We start from the raw sequence: 13,236 nt of genomic DNA on the forward strand, positions 1-13,236 counted from the left end.
AGAAATGTTTGAGGGGGATTGCATTGTTAAATCTTAAAAAATCGAATGATTGTTCATTAACGGTGATCGTCTGTGTGCAGTTTATGAAAAAAAAAATGTCAATCTAAATCGTCAAGTTTTGTTTTTCTCCATTAATATCCTCAGTAGTTCTAATTCTAAAATGAAACCATTCAATGCCACATCTAAACTTTTTAATCAACATAAGTAGACTTAAGCACATTAAATCATTGATATAAATGATTATATGAAAATAAGTGTCTATAATTGTGATTAAAGAGGAACAAAAGTGCCATTTAAAAGTCTTTCCTCAGGTCACATACTGACTCATTTTTGTCGTGGAGCGATCCTTGAATTTGGTTGTGACTTTTGGAAAATATAGGCCATATTTTTGTTGTTGTGTTTTATATCTCTATCCTAAGTTCAGAAGGAAATTCTCCACAAGGCTGTTTGCAGGTCTGGTTTGTATTAAAAGAGGAGAGCTGTATATACTGGTTCGTGTTTCATTTCCAAAAGGCTGCTGTTTACTACATAACCACTAGAAGGTAGTATTGTAAACAAATCCAAAAACTAAATTACACTGGTGTCACGTACGTTTCTTTTGGGCCGAAGGTAAAAAAAAAAAGCAAAATCACAAACCATTGCATTGATTATGATATGAAGTCTTGAATAAGGTAATTAACTAGAACACCAACGATTAAGGTCAAATCTAAACAGAGACAAAATTAAGCCCATTTTAGAACCATTAAGATTGTTTGTTTGTTTTTCATATGCTTAATTGTGTGACCCTGGAGCACAAAACCAGTCATAGCACGGGTATATCTGTAGCAACAGCCAACAATACAGTGTATGCGTCGAAATGATCGATTTTTCTTTCATGCCAAAAATCTGTAGAATATTAAGTAACTAGATTATGTTCCATGAATATATTTTATAAATGTCCTAAGGTAAATATATGAAATCTTAATTTTTTATTAGTAATATGCATTGCTAAGAACTTCATTTGGGCAACTTTAAAGGCGATTTTCTCAATATTTAGATTTTTGTTTTGTTTTTTGTGCACCCTCAGATTCCAGATTTTCAAATAGTTGTATCTCAGCCAAATATATTGTCCTATCCTAACAAACCATACATCAATGGAAAGCTTATTTATTTAGAAAATTGACCCTTATGACTAGTTTTATGGTCCAGGGTCACAATGCCATGAAAATGCCACAACGCTTATAAAAGAGTTTATTTTATGTAGAGTAAAATATATTTTTAAATATTTCTATTCAATTTCATATCAATGTACTTGCATTACAAATCGATAAAGGGGTTGTCTTCGTCCCATAAAAATACTGTTAAACAAAGTATCAATAATGCAAATAAAATGAATAAAAACTAACATGAAAAAAATGTACATGTAGCATGACACGTGCCCGCGCACGCGTGTTCCCCCTCCGCCCACGGGAGCGCGCAGGGTGACGTCAGCGCCTTGCCGCGCAGTGATGATGGCGGTGCGTGAACGCGCAGGTAAAGTAATGGCTGCTCTGGAACGGCGGGTGCCTTGTCTCGATGAATTCGTGGGCCAAAGCTGGAGTGTCTGGACGGAAAGAGCCAACCTGACGGCATCGGAGGGTGAGTGAGCACCTCGTCGCCGCTATTTCTCCATCCACCACCAAAAAGTCGCACGGATGTGCTTTATATTTCGTGGAAAAGGCACGGCATCCCATACCATGTTACCCAAACAAAGAACCTGCGGGGTCCTAGCGCCGGCCGGGTCACGCGCTTGCGCTCTCCCTCGGATCAGTGTCGTCATAATAGAACGTGTTCCGCGTTCGTTTTGGAACTTCAAATGAAACGAACGAATCTCCTTTTGTTCGGCGGCCACACCATCACAGCAGTTCATAGTGTAGGGATCAAATGCAGGGAGTTTTTAGTTTGGCCCCACCCACAGAAGAGCTTGTGCTTCACAGATGCCCGGTTCATGACACAGATTGAATTCTACACTGAAAATCTTGGGAAATAAAACCTAAACTATTGACTGGATCTCATATTAAGACTCTCATTAAACCCCACAGTATGCTTAATTCAACATGTGCCCCCTTTCTCACAGTTTTAACTCAGTATATTGCATATAAGACTAACCACACATATCCTGGACCAAATATAGTCCACCTCAGAGGAGCCCATTATAGGTCTGATTATTGGAGGGCACATGTCCTTCTCAAGGTTTCTATGGTTACGGCCCATTGAGTTAGTGGGTTTAGAAGGTTGGATTTATATAAGATGCCCGTATGAGCTGTGTTGCTAAAGCAGTGGTGATAATGCATGGAAGTCTGTTCTTCTATAATGGTAATGTTTTATGTACCCGTCCTAACATAAACTTCCTCCAACCATTTTTCATAGGGTCAGATGGAGATGAATACAGCAAGAATGGCAAAAAAACAGTGGAAACCATGACACTGAGGAAAGAGGGTAGGTGTTGTAAACGGTATTAACATAAACCCGTTTAGTGAAGGACTGATACATAAGCCGCTTAATTGACTGGTGTTTGACTGTTTTGAGATTTTTGACATTAAAAACATGGTGGTTCTACCTGTCAGGTCCAAATTTGATAAACCGCCGTATCAGTGGATAATATACATAAATGTTCTTTTGTGAAATTCAAGTTCATGTGTCGTTTAATTTCAGTAGTTTAAGTACAACAGAGCTATTATCACAGTGTTATAGTGTGAATTCAGGTAAACTACCCTGTTTAAACGGTGCGGTTTACTTGAATTCAGACTATCGGCCTTATATCAGCCATAAACCAGTCTTCTCTTTAAATTTGGTCATCAGCCATTGAGATTCCCATATTAGTCAACCTGTAAACCTATTCTAATGTACTATATTTTCATCCTCCTTGTAAAACCCCTTCAAATTTAACATTTCTCTGAAAGGGTTTTAATGATGAACTTTGGAGTTGATGTTTTTTCAGTTATGTCAAAGAAGGTAGCGGTCAACCATTACTTTTTTTAAATTATTTTTATAGATTTATTTTTGGCGTTTTTTGCCTTTTTATTTTGATAGAACAGTTGGTAGACAGGAAGTGAATTGGGAGTGAGAGAGAGAGAGAGCGAGAGAGTGGGGCAGGATCAGAAAATGTCCACGAGCTGGGATTTGAACTCGAGACGCCCGAAGAACAACATCGCTATATGTCGGCACTAATATATTATTCATACGTGTATAATATAATTTTTTCTTCTATTTTTAGTTTTAATAGAGGAGTTTTAACTTAATTGTGCAACCAGCAATGTTTTCAGCCAATGCTGATAACCTTAAGATGATCAAATGTTGGACTATTACTAGTAGGCACTGTAGAAACATTTTCTGTAGTTTGAGTTTTCAAACAATGCTTTATACACTCATAGAATTAATCTTTCTCTTTGAGTGCATTTGGAAACATTTCCTGTTTTCTTTATTTTTCAAACAAAGCACATTTTCCCTATTGTTTGGTATGCTTCTGCAGATATGTCCATCTTCGGTCATTATCCTGGGCACGATGACTTCTATCTGGTTGTTTGCGGTCACTGCAGTCAGGTGGTGAAGCCTCAGGCATTCGAGAAGCATTGTGAGAGGAGACACGGCCCTCTGGGTAAGCTCTATGCACACCTCTGCTCCACCCCACCTCCACCTCAGCAGCAGAGGCCCCGTCATGGACACACCCCGCCCTCTCACGGAGCCTCCTCTTGGAGTGGCAGGAACCAGAACGTCGGGCCGCCGAGGGCGTCTCCGCAATCTCCCTCGACGCCGCCTCAGTTCAGACACTCGAAACCTCCGAAAGATGGAGTTTGGTAAGATTTACTAATATGATCTTGTTTGTGAATGTTAAAAGAAGGTCTGAAGTGTAATCCTAATTTTACCTAATTTGATGATGAAGAGTTCAATGTTTGTTTTTTTCCTCACAAAATTATATATATGTATCCACTTTAAAGAAATAGTTCACTCAAAAATGAAAATTCTGTCATTAATTACACTCATGTCATTCCAAACCCGTACGACTTTCGTTCATCCTCAGAACACAAATTAAGATATTCTTTATGAAATCCGAGAGCTCTCAGACCCTCTATAGGCAGCAACACAACTGACACATTCAAAGACTAGAAAGGTAGGAACTGAAGGACATTGTTAAAATAGTCCATGTGGCATCAGTGGTTCAACCATAATTTTATTAAGCTACGAGAATACATTTTGTGCATAAAGAAAATAAAAATAATAACTGATTTCATCAGAAATGTCTTAATTTGTGTTCTGAAGATGAACAAATGTCTTGCGGGTTTGGAACGACATGCGAGTAATTAATGACAGAATTTTCATTTTGGGGTGAACTATCCCTTTAATACACTTATCAGAATAACCAAAAAAGTCAAAAGAAGTATTCAAAATGTATACTTGCACTTGCAGTCTGCAAAGGAGTGGAAAAAGTGGAGTTCAGGATTAGGCATAAAATAATGTCTTTGAAATCATTCATACATATGAAAATCAGATGAGAATTGATTTGTCATTCTTTTAAGATTTTCAAATGAATGAATGATTCTGAAACAATTTTCTATACATTATTGTTTCAGTTGTGACCTGGCTCAGATGAAGACAGGAATCATGTTTTTGTGGCAGTTTTTCTGGTGACTAAGTGACAATACAAGACTTTACTTTACAAATGGTTGTTGAAAGCAAAAAAAAAAAAAGAGCTACAAAATGATGTGCTACAGCAAAACAAGGACTATTTTTGGAATCCGCATCTCAAAATTAGTAAGAAACAAGTATTCATTCAGCAAATATGATGTAGGACAGTGTAATCTGTGGTTATTAGTATCTTATACAATCTGTATAATTTATATTACAATCTTTCCACCAGGCACTCACCTTCAAACTCGGGTCATTCAGAATCAGCTGTTTTTAAGCAGCCCCCTCCCATCGAACCCACGCGGAGCTCCCCTCCCCCTACTCACAGAGACCCCCCATGGCCACATGGAGGCCCGTCGCCCAATCGGCCTTCCTCAACTGAGAGGCCTCAATCCCAGAGAGGCGAGGCTGCCTCGGCCCCTGTCGCCTCCGGACATCTCCGTGGGCCAAGAACATACAAAATGGTCCCCAGTAAGTCCTTACTGAGGCCCTTTGTTTGATATTTAACAGATTTTCTGGATTTTTTTTCTCATTTTGTCTCTCATAGTTGAGGTATACCTATGATGAAAATTACAGGCCTCTCTCATCTTTTTAAGTGGGAGAACTTGCACAATTGGTGGCTGACTAAATACTTTTTTGCCCCACTGTATATATATATATACATGTATGTGGAAAAATTGCTTTTTCTCGTTTCTTGCAGAAAAAGTATGTCACCTTGACAAGCACTGTGGTGTGTTGGACCCTGAGAGAAAGAAAGTTTGTACTCGACTTTTGACCTGCAATGTGAGTTGACCACCACTTCCACATATCAGAGTGAACAAGTTCTGATCTTCATTCAGACCCAGAATATTCTGGAAAGCAGAATTGTTGCATTTGCTGCTTTTTTATTTGCTGTCTTGTGGTAGTAGTGAAAATCTATCTCGCCTTCAGAGCATTGAAGCCATTCAGTGGACGCTGGTTTCAGTGTGTAGACAGACAGGAAGTTCAGCGGACATGACTGACAGGAAATGGGGAAGGGATTACAGGAAAACCCTCACTTCATTTGAGTAGCATGACTTCAGGTTTTTGTTAAATCAGTAGATATTGGCTGTCTATAGTACTGGTAGCTAAAATACAAATATAACTATATAAACAGCAATAATTTCATATTGTTTTTATTTACTAAAACATTGTAATAGATGATAAATTCTGCATATGAACTTGCATGAAATTTGTATAAAAAACTAAATATTGAATTGATAAAAGAATATTATGACCTCTCTTACTGCTCTCATATTCATGCGTTATAATATATGGACGGATTATGAAGCTGTTTTTAGGGTTACTAAAAAGTGTATTAAAATCATGCAATATTTACAGTTTTCAACCTCAAAGTTATTGTGTATAATCGATATCATGCATTTTTTTTTAAAGAAATAAAGGAAGAATAAATGTCCTGCTCTACAGCTAGATGATGTTCAAAATCTAGGGCACACAAGTGTTATATAAAATGATTTTTGGGGCATAAAGTGAGAATGACATATTGTTTTCTTTGTGCAGTCATAGGGTTGAGCACATAGGGATTGAGCACACAATCCCTTAAAGGCTTTCCAGTGCCTAATATTCTACAAAATCCAGAACCACAATTCATGATGAAAGCACTTACACTCATCAGTTAGCATACGTTTTATGAATGATATGATTCACTGAAAATGTGCTGCAAGTCTTCTGTCAAAACAAAACAAATCATCATCTCTCCTCCAGATTCATTCCATTCATCAGCGCAGGAAGGTGCAAGGCAGGAGTAAAAACTTTGACCAGCTGGTGGCAGAGCTGAAGATGAGTTCGAAGGCTCGTGATCGGGTATCTCAGGCCCCAGAGAGTTCAGCTGCTCCGACTGGTAGCCCAGAACCTCCCAGAGATGCACCTGTACCCCCTCTCTGCCGGAGACCTCTGACGAACAGCCCTGCATTTAGGTTAGAAACATCAATACGGGAAAAAAAAGAAACCAATTAAAAATATATATTGTATTAATATTGTTTAGTGGCATTTGAATAAATTATATAAAATATATTTATAATTGATTACATCAAGCCAAATATAAAAAAATATATACACGTATATAGATTCTATTTGGAATTATAATATATATATTTATAATTTATTATATGTATGTGAATACAATCTCTGAACTTTTATTGTACATTTTGTGTTTTTGCTAATAGTCTTAACTGCCTGTTTGTTTCTGTTCATCTGTTTGTGTGGCAGAACACCCATATTGTCTGAAAGTGTGGAGGAGGATAAACCCCATCTGGAGGATGCCAGCACACGGCCACACTCTCCTCTCACCCAGGCCCACATCTCAGCTGATGAGAGCGAAGGAGAGGGGAATGATGACCTCGCAATCTGGCACTCAACTCCATGGCATCCCAAACCAGCCGCGGTACAGCTAAACACTTTCACAGTGTCATCTAGTATTATGTAATAGCCAGGCAATAAGAATTATAAAAGTGTGTTCTAGTATAAGGCAAGCATCTCTATAATATAGATATGAATAAACCCTTCGTAACTGCTTAGCAAAGTTGCATAGTTGTCAACTGAGCTTCAGACGTTACATGACATCATCTGTTGTCTTTAAAGAGAGTATTAGTGTTAATCTTTGGCCTTTCTGCTACAGCTTTGTTTATTTGGGAGTCATTCACTGGGTCACGGTGTCTTCACTTTCGATCGACGGTTGCACCATCTGCGGTGTGCCATGAGTGCCATGGTGGAGAATCACCTCAGCGCCCATCTGTGGAAGTAAGAACCACTTGACTTACATATGTCCTATCACCTATCATAGATACAAACAGTGGGGTGATGTCAACAAAAAGCTTGAAAGCAGGCACAGCTCTCACAAAACATGTCATGGGATTTTCATTGTTGTATAGTTTATAAGTATATATATTAAAGGGATAGTTCATGCAAAATATTCTGTCATTAATTACTCACCCCAGAGGTTGCGTTAACCGAAATTTTCAGTTGGTGGCAAGTGCGCTCCAGTGTGGCAGCAGAGCGCGGGATCATCAGCCTCTAGAACAAAAATAAAACTGAGGTAGGGTTGCTCCGATTGATTGGCTACCGATCACTATCAGCCGATAATCGCTTTGGGATGATTGATCAGCGGTCTCTCAAAAAAACGATCTCAAGCTGATGACGCGCCTGCTGTGCGAGGTTTGGCACGACATGCAGCGTCACCGACTCAGTCTCTGTCTGGCGCGGGTGAAATAATTATAATGCTAAAGGTGAGGTACTCGCCTTCATATTTCTTCATTAAATAACTTATAAAGTAATTTGAAAACCTTGAGTGAGAGGTAATTTTACAAACCGCGTGAGTGAATCACCGCGCGCTCTCTCTCTTTCTCAAAATGCACAAATGGCTTCAAATCACCACACATCGCATCTGTCTATAAGCGAGCTACACGCTGCACAATTGCGCTTTGGGATGATTGATCAGCGGTCTCTCAAAAAAACGATCTCAAGCTGATGACGCGCCTGCTGTGCGAGGTTTGGCACGACATGCAGCGTCACCGACTCAGTCTCTGTCTGGCGCGGGTGAAATAATTATAATGCTAAAGGTGAGGTACTCGCCTTCATATTTCTTCATTAAATAACTTATAAAGTAATTTGAAAACCTTGAGTGAGAGGTAATTTTACAAACCGCGTGAGTGAATCACCGCGCGCTCTCTCTCTTTCTCAAAATACACAAATGGCTTCAAATCACCACATCGCATCTGTCTATAAGTGAGCTACATGCTGCACAATTGACACAGGAATTGTCACTTGCACAACCGAGGCAGTGTCACATCGTCACTAAAGTTTATAAATTGCATTACTTTTTAATTCTTGCCAGCGTTTAATCATTCAGCGCTCGCGCGCTCTCCTGGAGACTGTTCATGCACACTCACAGCGCACGCACATAATGCCAGGTTCACATTACTCTGTTTGCAGTGCGTATTTTTTCCGCACTCATGTTAATGGATTAAAGCGTTCACACTGCACACGGTTGTGGTCCGGCAGTGCGCTTCAGGAGCGGTGCGTCTGCAGCAGTGCAGAGATCGTTATTTTTGCTGCGCTGAATTAAAGTAACAGCGCATTGTTTGCAGTAAATATGAACATGGATTGACATGAAAATGTAGTAATTACACCATAAATGCATATTATTAAAGTCTACTGTGTTTCACAGTCAACACATTTGGCTTTTTGGCTAGGTTTAAAGGGAAAGAGCACTTTTAGATAAACAAGGCAATAATAGATGGCACTTGTGGAGGTAGGAAAACAAAGTTCTTTAAGAAGCACACGATTGCTTGCAATAAAGATTTAAATGCAAAAGGAAAGGCAGTAGAGCTGGCTATTTCTGTCAATGGTAAATTTGTAATAACGTAAAAAGTAGTTTAAATGTTTTGCCACTTGCTTGAGTTAATATATAAATCTAGAAGTAAATGCAAAAGTAAAAAGCATTGAATAATGTGTTGCTTAAATTTATTGTGTTTAAACATGTCTGTGAAAGATTGTATCAGTGTACTGTGTAAAAAAAAGAACGGCAATGCTGCAAAAGCATTTTCAGTGACCAATGTTTGGATTTGAAATCAGAATAATGGATAAATGTTGTGTTTGTGGTAAACAGGCATGGATCAGCAGCGGACTCCTGTGTGAAAGCTGCTTCCCCTCACAATAGTCACCTAAGAGGGGAATTTCCCCCATTTTCAAAAATGAAATTCAGGCCCTGAATAAATGTCTAAAAATCCTGATTGGAGTATCACTATAAATAGTTATAAATGATTAAGAGAAGGCTTTAAAAAGATCGGTATTGGTGATCGGTATCGGCAGATACTGCTCTCTGTGATCGGTGATCAGCCTCAAAAACCCTGATCGGAGCATCCCTAATCTGAGGTGTCTACAGCGATCTATCACGCCACATTGAAGAGCGTCAAAATGGTATTTATTGCTTGAATTTACTAATAAAATGGACCGAATTTGAAATCTGAGACTTTTGTTTCATATCAAAAGTAACAATGCACAAAGCTTAGCCTATTGCGATTTATTGGATGGGAGGAACACTACATGGACGGTTCATTAATCAACTGAAAACAGAATTGATTGGGATTTAAAAATCGATATTGGTTCATAAAAATGAGGATCTATTAAAATCAAGAAATCCTTTTATATATATATATATATATATATAATTATTTATTTTTTTGACAGGCCTTTGCTGTCACTGCGAGTTGAACATGAAAGTGACGCACAGTATCTGTTCTCTTCATAAATAAATAAATGCATAAGCCTATGCTCGTCCTGTAGGTTAATTATTAAAGATGAAAGTGTGAACAGAAATACAAGCAATTAAATGTTATTATCATTAAAATATGAAAATTAAAATGATGGGTGATAATAGATTATGGAATTTTTACAACCCTGTCCGTTAAAATGATGGACAATGTTAAAGTCTAACACAACCTCTGAATCACCCTCATGTCGTTTTAAACCCGTAAGACCTTCGTTCATATTCAGAGCACAAATGAAGATATTATTGATGAAATCCGAGAGCTTTCGGAGTCTGACCCTTCATAGACAGCAACACAACTATCACATTCAAGGCCCAGAAAGGTAGTAAGGACATTATTAAAATAGTCCATGTGACATAGGAGATTTCCCTTTTTTTCCCTTTTTTTTTTTTAAACAAAGCTACAGTAATAATTTTTGTGCTCAAAGATGTCACATTGAATATTTTAACGACATGAGGGTGAGTAATTAATGCATTTTTTTTTTTTACATTTATCCCTTATAAGATTGCATTATTGTAATGAAAAAAATATTTAAATATATAATAGTAAAATTATTTAAAACATGTACAGGAAATTCAAGTAAAACAGTAGATGCATTGCAATAATATGAATTTGGGGGAATGTGTTTTTGTTGTTGTTGCAACAATACACAATGCAAAAAATACTAATTGTCCTGAAAAAATTTTTTGTCATTTGACTTTGGGGTGGAATGTGAGCGGGACTTGTTCTCGACAGGTTTCGTAAGATTCACTCACAGATCACTTGCTCTAAGCCTGATCCAGTAGCTTTATGGTGTTTCTTTCACCAGAGTAGCTCTAAGGTTAATCTCCATTAGCTCTTCAGTCCCTAACAAAACCTGTTTCTGTTTGACAAAGCTGTGTTTTTAGTCCCTGCACTGCATGCGAAAGTAAATGTTTCATCTCACATCCCCTGATTCCTCTCCTACTCGCAGACAAATACCTCAAGCATCAGATCCTCACTCCCAGAGTCCCCCAGCCAAGCCTGCAGCCGTTCCTGCCTCTCCTTCCTCCATTTCCCAGCATTCCAAACAGAAAGCAGGAAGTCACAATTCGACTTCTCTCAAGACTTCCTTCTACTCTTCCCACGGACCAGGCAAGGAGACAAACCTGCAGAGTTCCTCCACCAGCAAGGCTTACGGTCAATCCGAGAACTCTGGGGGTGGCCAGTCAACAGCCCCACCTTCTAAACTCTGTCGAGCCCCCGCTCAGTCGGGCCCCAGTCGGCCCAAGAACTCGTCTGGCCGCGCCAACAAACAGCAGCTGCGTCTCAGGGAAGCAGAGCGGACAACCACACCGGACGCCGCTGCTCTGCGCAAACGGAAAGCCTCTTTTGAAGAGTCGGATGCTGTCAGCCCAGACAAGAATTGCGTGTCTCAGAACAAGGGGCGGCCCCTCATCAGCAAAATGCCACCGTCAGCCTCTCATGGACAAACCAACGGCTCGCTCTCACCGGGAAGCAAGCCGCGTCCCCAACTCGAACCATCCTCGTGGGCCTTTAAGAGGACTCACCCCCCGAGCCACCATTCGCCACCGGACGCTGCCCCGCACAGCCGAGGAGTGGACTCAGGACTGCATGGCAGGGTAGCCAGCTTTGATCACAAGGCTTTGGGGAAGAAACGCAAGAGCAGCGGCTCCTCTCCACCCTCCAAACCACACCGGCTGCCCACTTCCCCTCATTCTGGCTTCTATCCCTGGAAAGAAAGCAAAGGGGTGGGACTCTCCATAGGAGGGGAAAAGAAACTCAGCACACAAAAGGTGAGCAAACATTTAGATTTGTAAATACGTACTTAATGTCAACTGTAACCCTCAAACTCATCTGCTTAGATGAAAACAAGCAGTTTTATCAATAAAATGAAAAGTACACCTGAATGATTTTAATTCTCTTTAGTGTAATTTTAATAAGGCAGTGGCTATTTACACTGCGAAAATAGCATATTTTCTTAGCGATGGATGCTATTTACACTAAGTGCAAATAGCAGCATTTTTTAGTGATATGCTATTTACACTAAGTGCAAATAGCTATAGATTCTATTTACACTGTTAAAATAGCAGGATTTTTTGCTATTTATACTATTTATTGCAGATAGTGGCAATTATCTGCACCTCAGTATTGTAGTACATTAGGGGTGGGCAATATAGCCTCAAAATGATATCACGATATTTCAAGAATATTTGCGATAACGATATTTATGACGATATAGGGAAAAAAACATGGAACAACGTTACATTAATATCTGGGGGGGGGTTCAATTTTGAAAGAATAACCAAATTAGAGACAATTCTGACAATTCCAGAGATGGAAACTCGAGTCTGCGACTTGGACACGAGTCGCACTTAAGTCGCAAATATAAAGACTTGCAACTTGACTTGGACTCGTTATTGAGAATATTGAGAAAATCACCTTTAAAGTTGTCCAAATGAAGTTCTTAGCAATGCATATTACTAAACAAAAACTAAGTTTTAATATATTTACAGTAGGAAATTTACAAAATATCTTCATGGTACATGATCTTTACTTAATATTCTAATGATTTTTGGCATAAAAGAAAAATCAATAATTTTGACCCATACAATGTATTGTTGGCTGTTGCTACAAATATTCCCCAGCGACTTAAGACTGGTTTTGTGGTCCAGGATCACATGAAATTCAGTGGATTTCTTTTGGCCATTTTAGACAATGCATTTTACAAGGATCTGCAGTGTGAAAAGGTGATGAGGAACACTACTGTTCAAAAGTTTGGCATCAGTATTTTATAAAAAATAAATAAAAAATAAAATCTTAATCAGCATATTAGAATAATTTCTGAAAGATCATGTGATGCTGAGGAGGAATGGGTATAATATACTGTAACATTTTATTTTTAGGTCTCCTCGTTACATGTAATTACTATTATAGTAACAATTAATTATGCATAATTACATGCAAGTAACCTTAAGCCAAACCCTAATCCCTAATGTAGTTAATTGATATTACTCTGTACTTAAATGTATAATTACAATGTAACGAGGACACCTTAAAATAAAGTGTAACCTAATATTCTAACACTGATGTTAACATTGGTTATTATCATATTAATTGTTCTCTGTTGCCTTTTTCTACAGCCAAAATTGCACCACTGAGAGTGCCAGCCTTACAAGCCACTAAGACCGAGCCCTACGAACTCTACCATATAGAACTATGGACACAGGACTCTGGGTGTTTGACTGACTGGTGTGTGTGTGTGTGTGTGTGTGTGTGTGTGTGTGTGTGTGTGTGTGTGTGTGTG

At 38.8% G+C, this 13,236-nt stretch overlaps 1 protein-coding gene across 1 annotated transcript; it reads left to right on the forward strand.

Moving 5' to 3' along the window:
- The first annotated feature begins 1,457 nt into the window (after positions 1–1,457).
- atxn7l2a (ataxin 7-like 2a) lies at positions 1,458–13,230 on the forward strand. The gene is made up of 10 exons (XM_016262408.1): positions 1,458–1,617; positions 2,389–2,457; positions 3,491–3,815; positions 4,877–5,115; positions 5,345–5,427; positions 6,388–6,599; positions 6,892–7,066; positions 7,301–7,422; positions 10,903–11,725; positions 13,073–13,230. Exons 1-10 carry the CDS (start codon positions 1,488–1,490, stop codon positions 13,088–13,090), a joined length of 2,196 nt encoding a protein of 731 aa, XP_016117894.1. The 5' UTR covers positions 1,458–1,487; the 3' UTR covers positions 13,091–13,230.
- The last annotated feature ends 6 nt before the right edge of the window (positions 13,231–13,236 follow it).

Source organism: Sinocyclocheilus grahami, unplaced genomic scaffold (genome assembly GCF_001515645.1).
Source record: "Sinocyclocheilus grahami isolate Dianchi unplaced genomic scaffold, SAMN03320097.WGS_v1.1 scaffold3.1, whole genome shotgun sequence".
Lineage (NCBI taxonomy): Eukaryota > Metazoa > Chordata > Actinopteri > Cypriniformes > Cyprinidae > Sinocyclocheilus > Sinocyclocheilus grahami.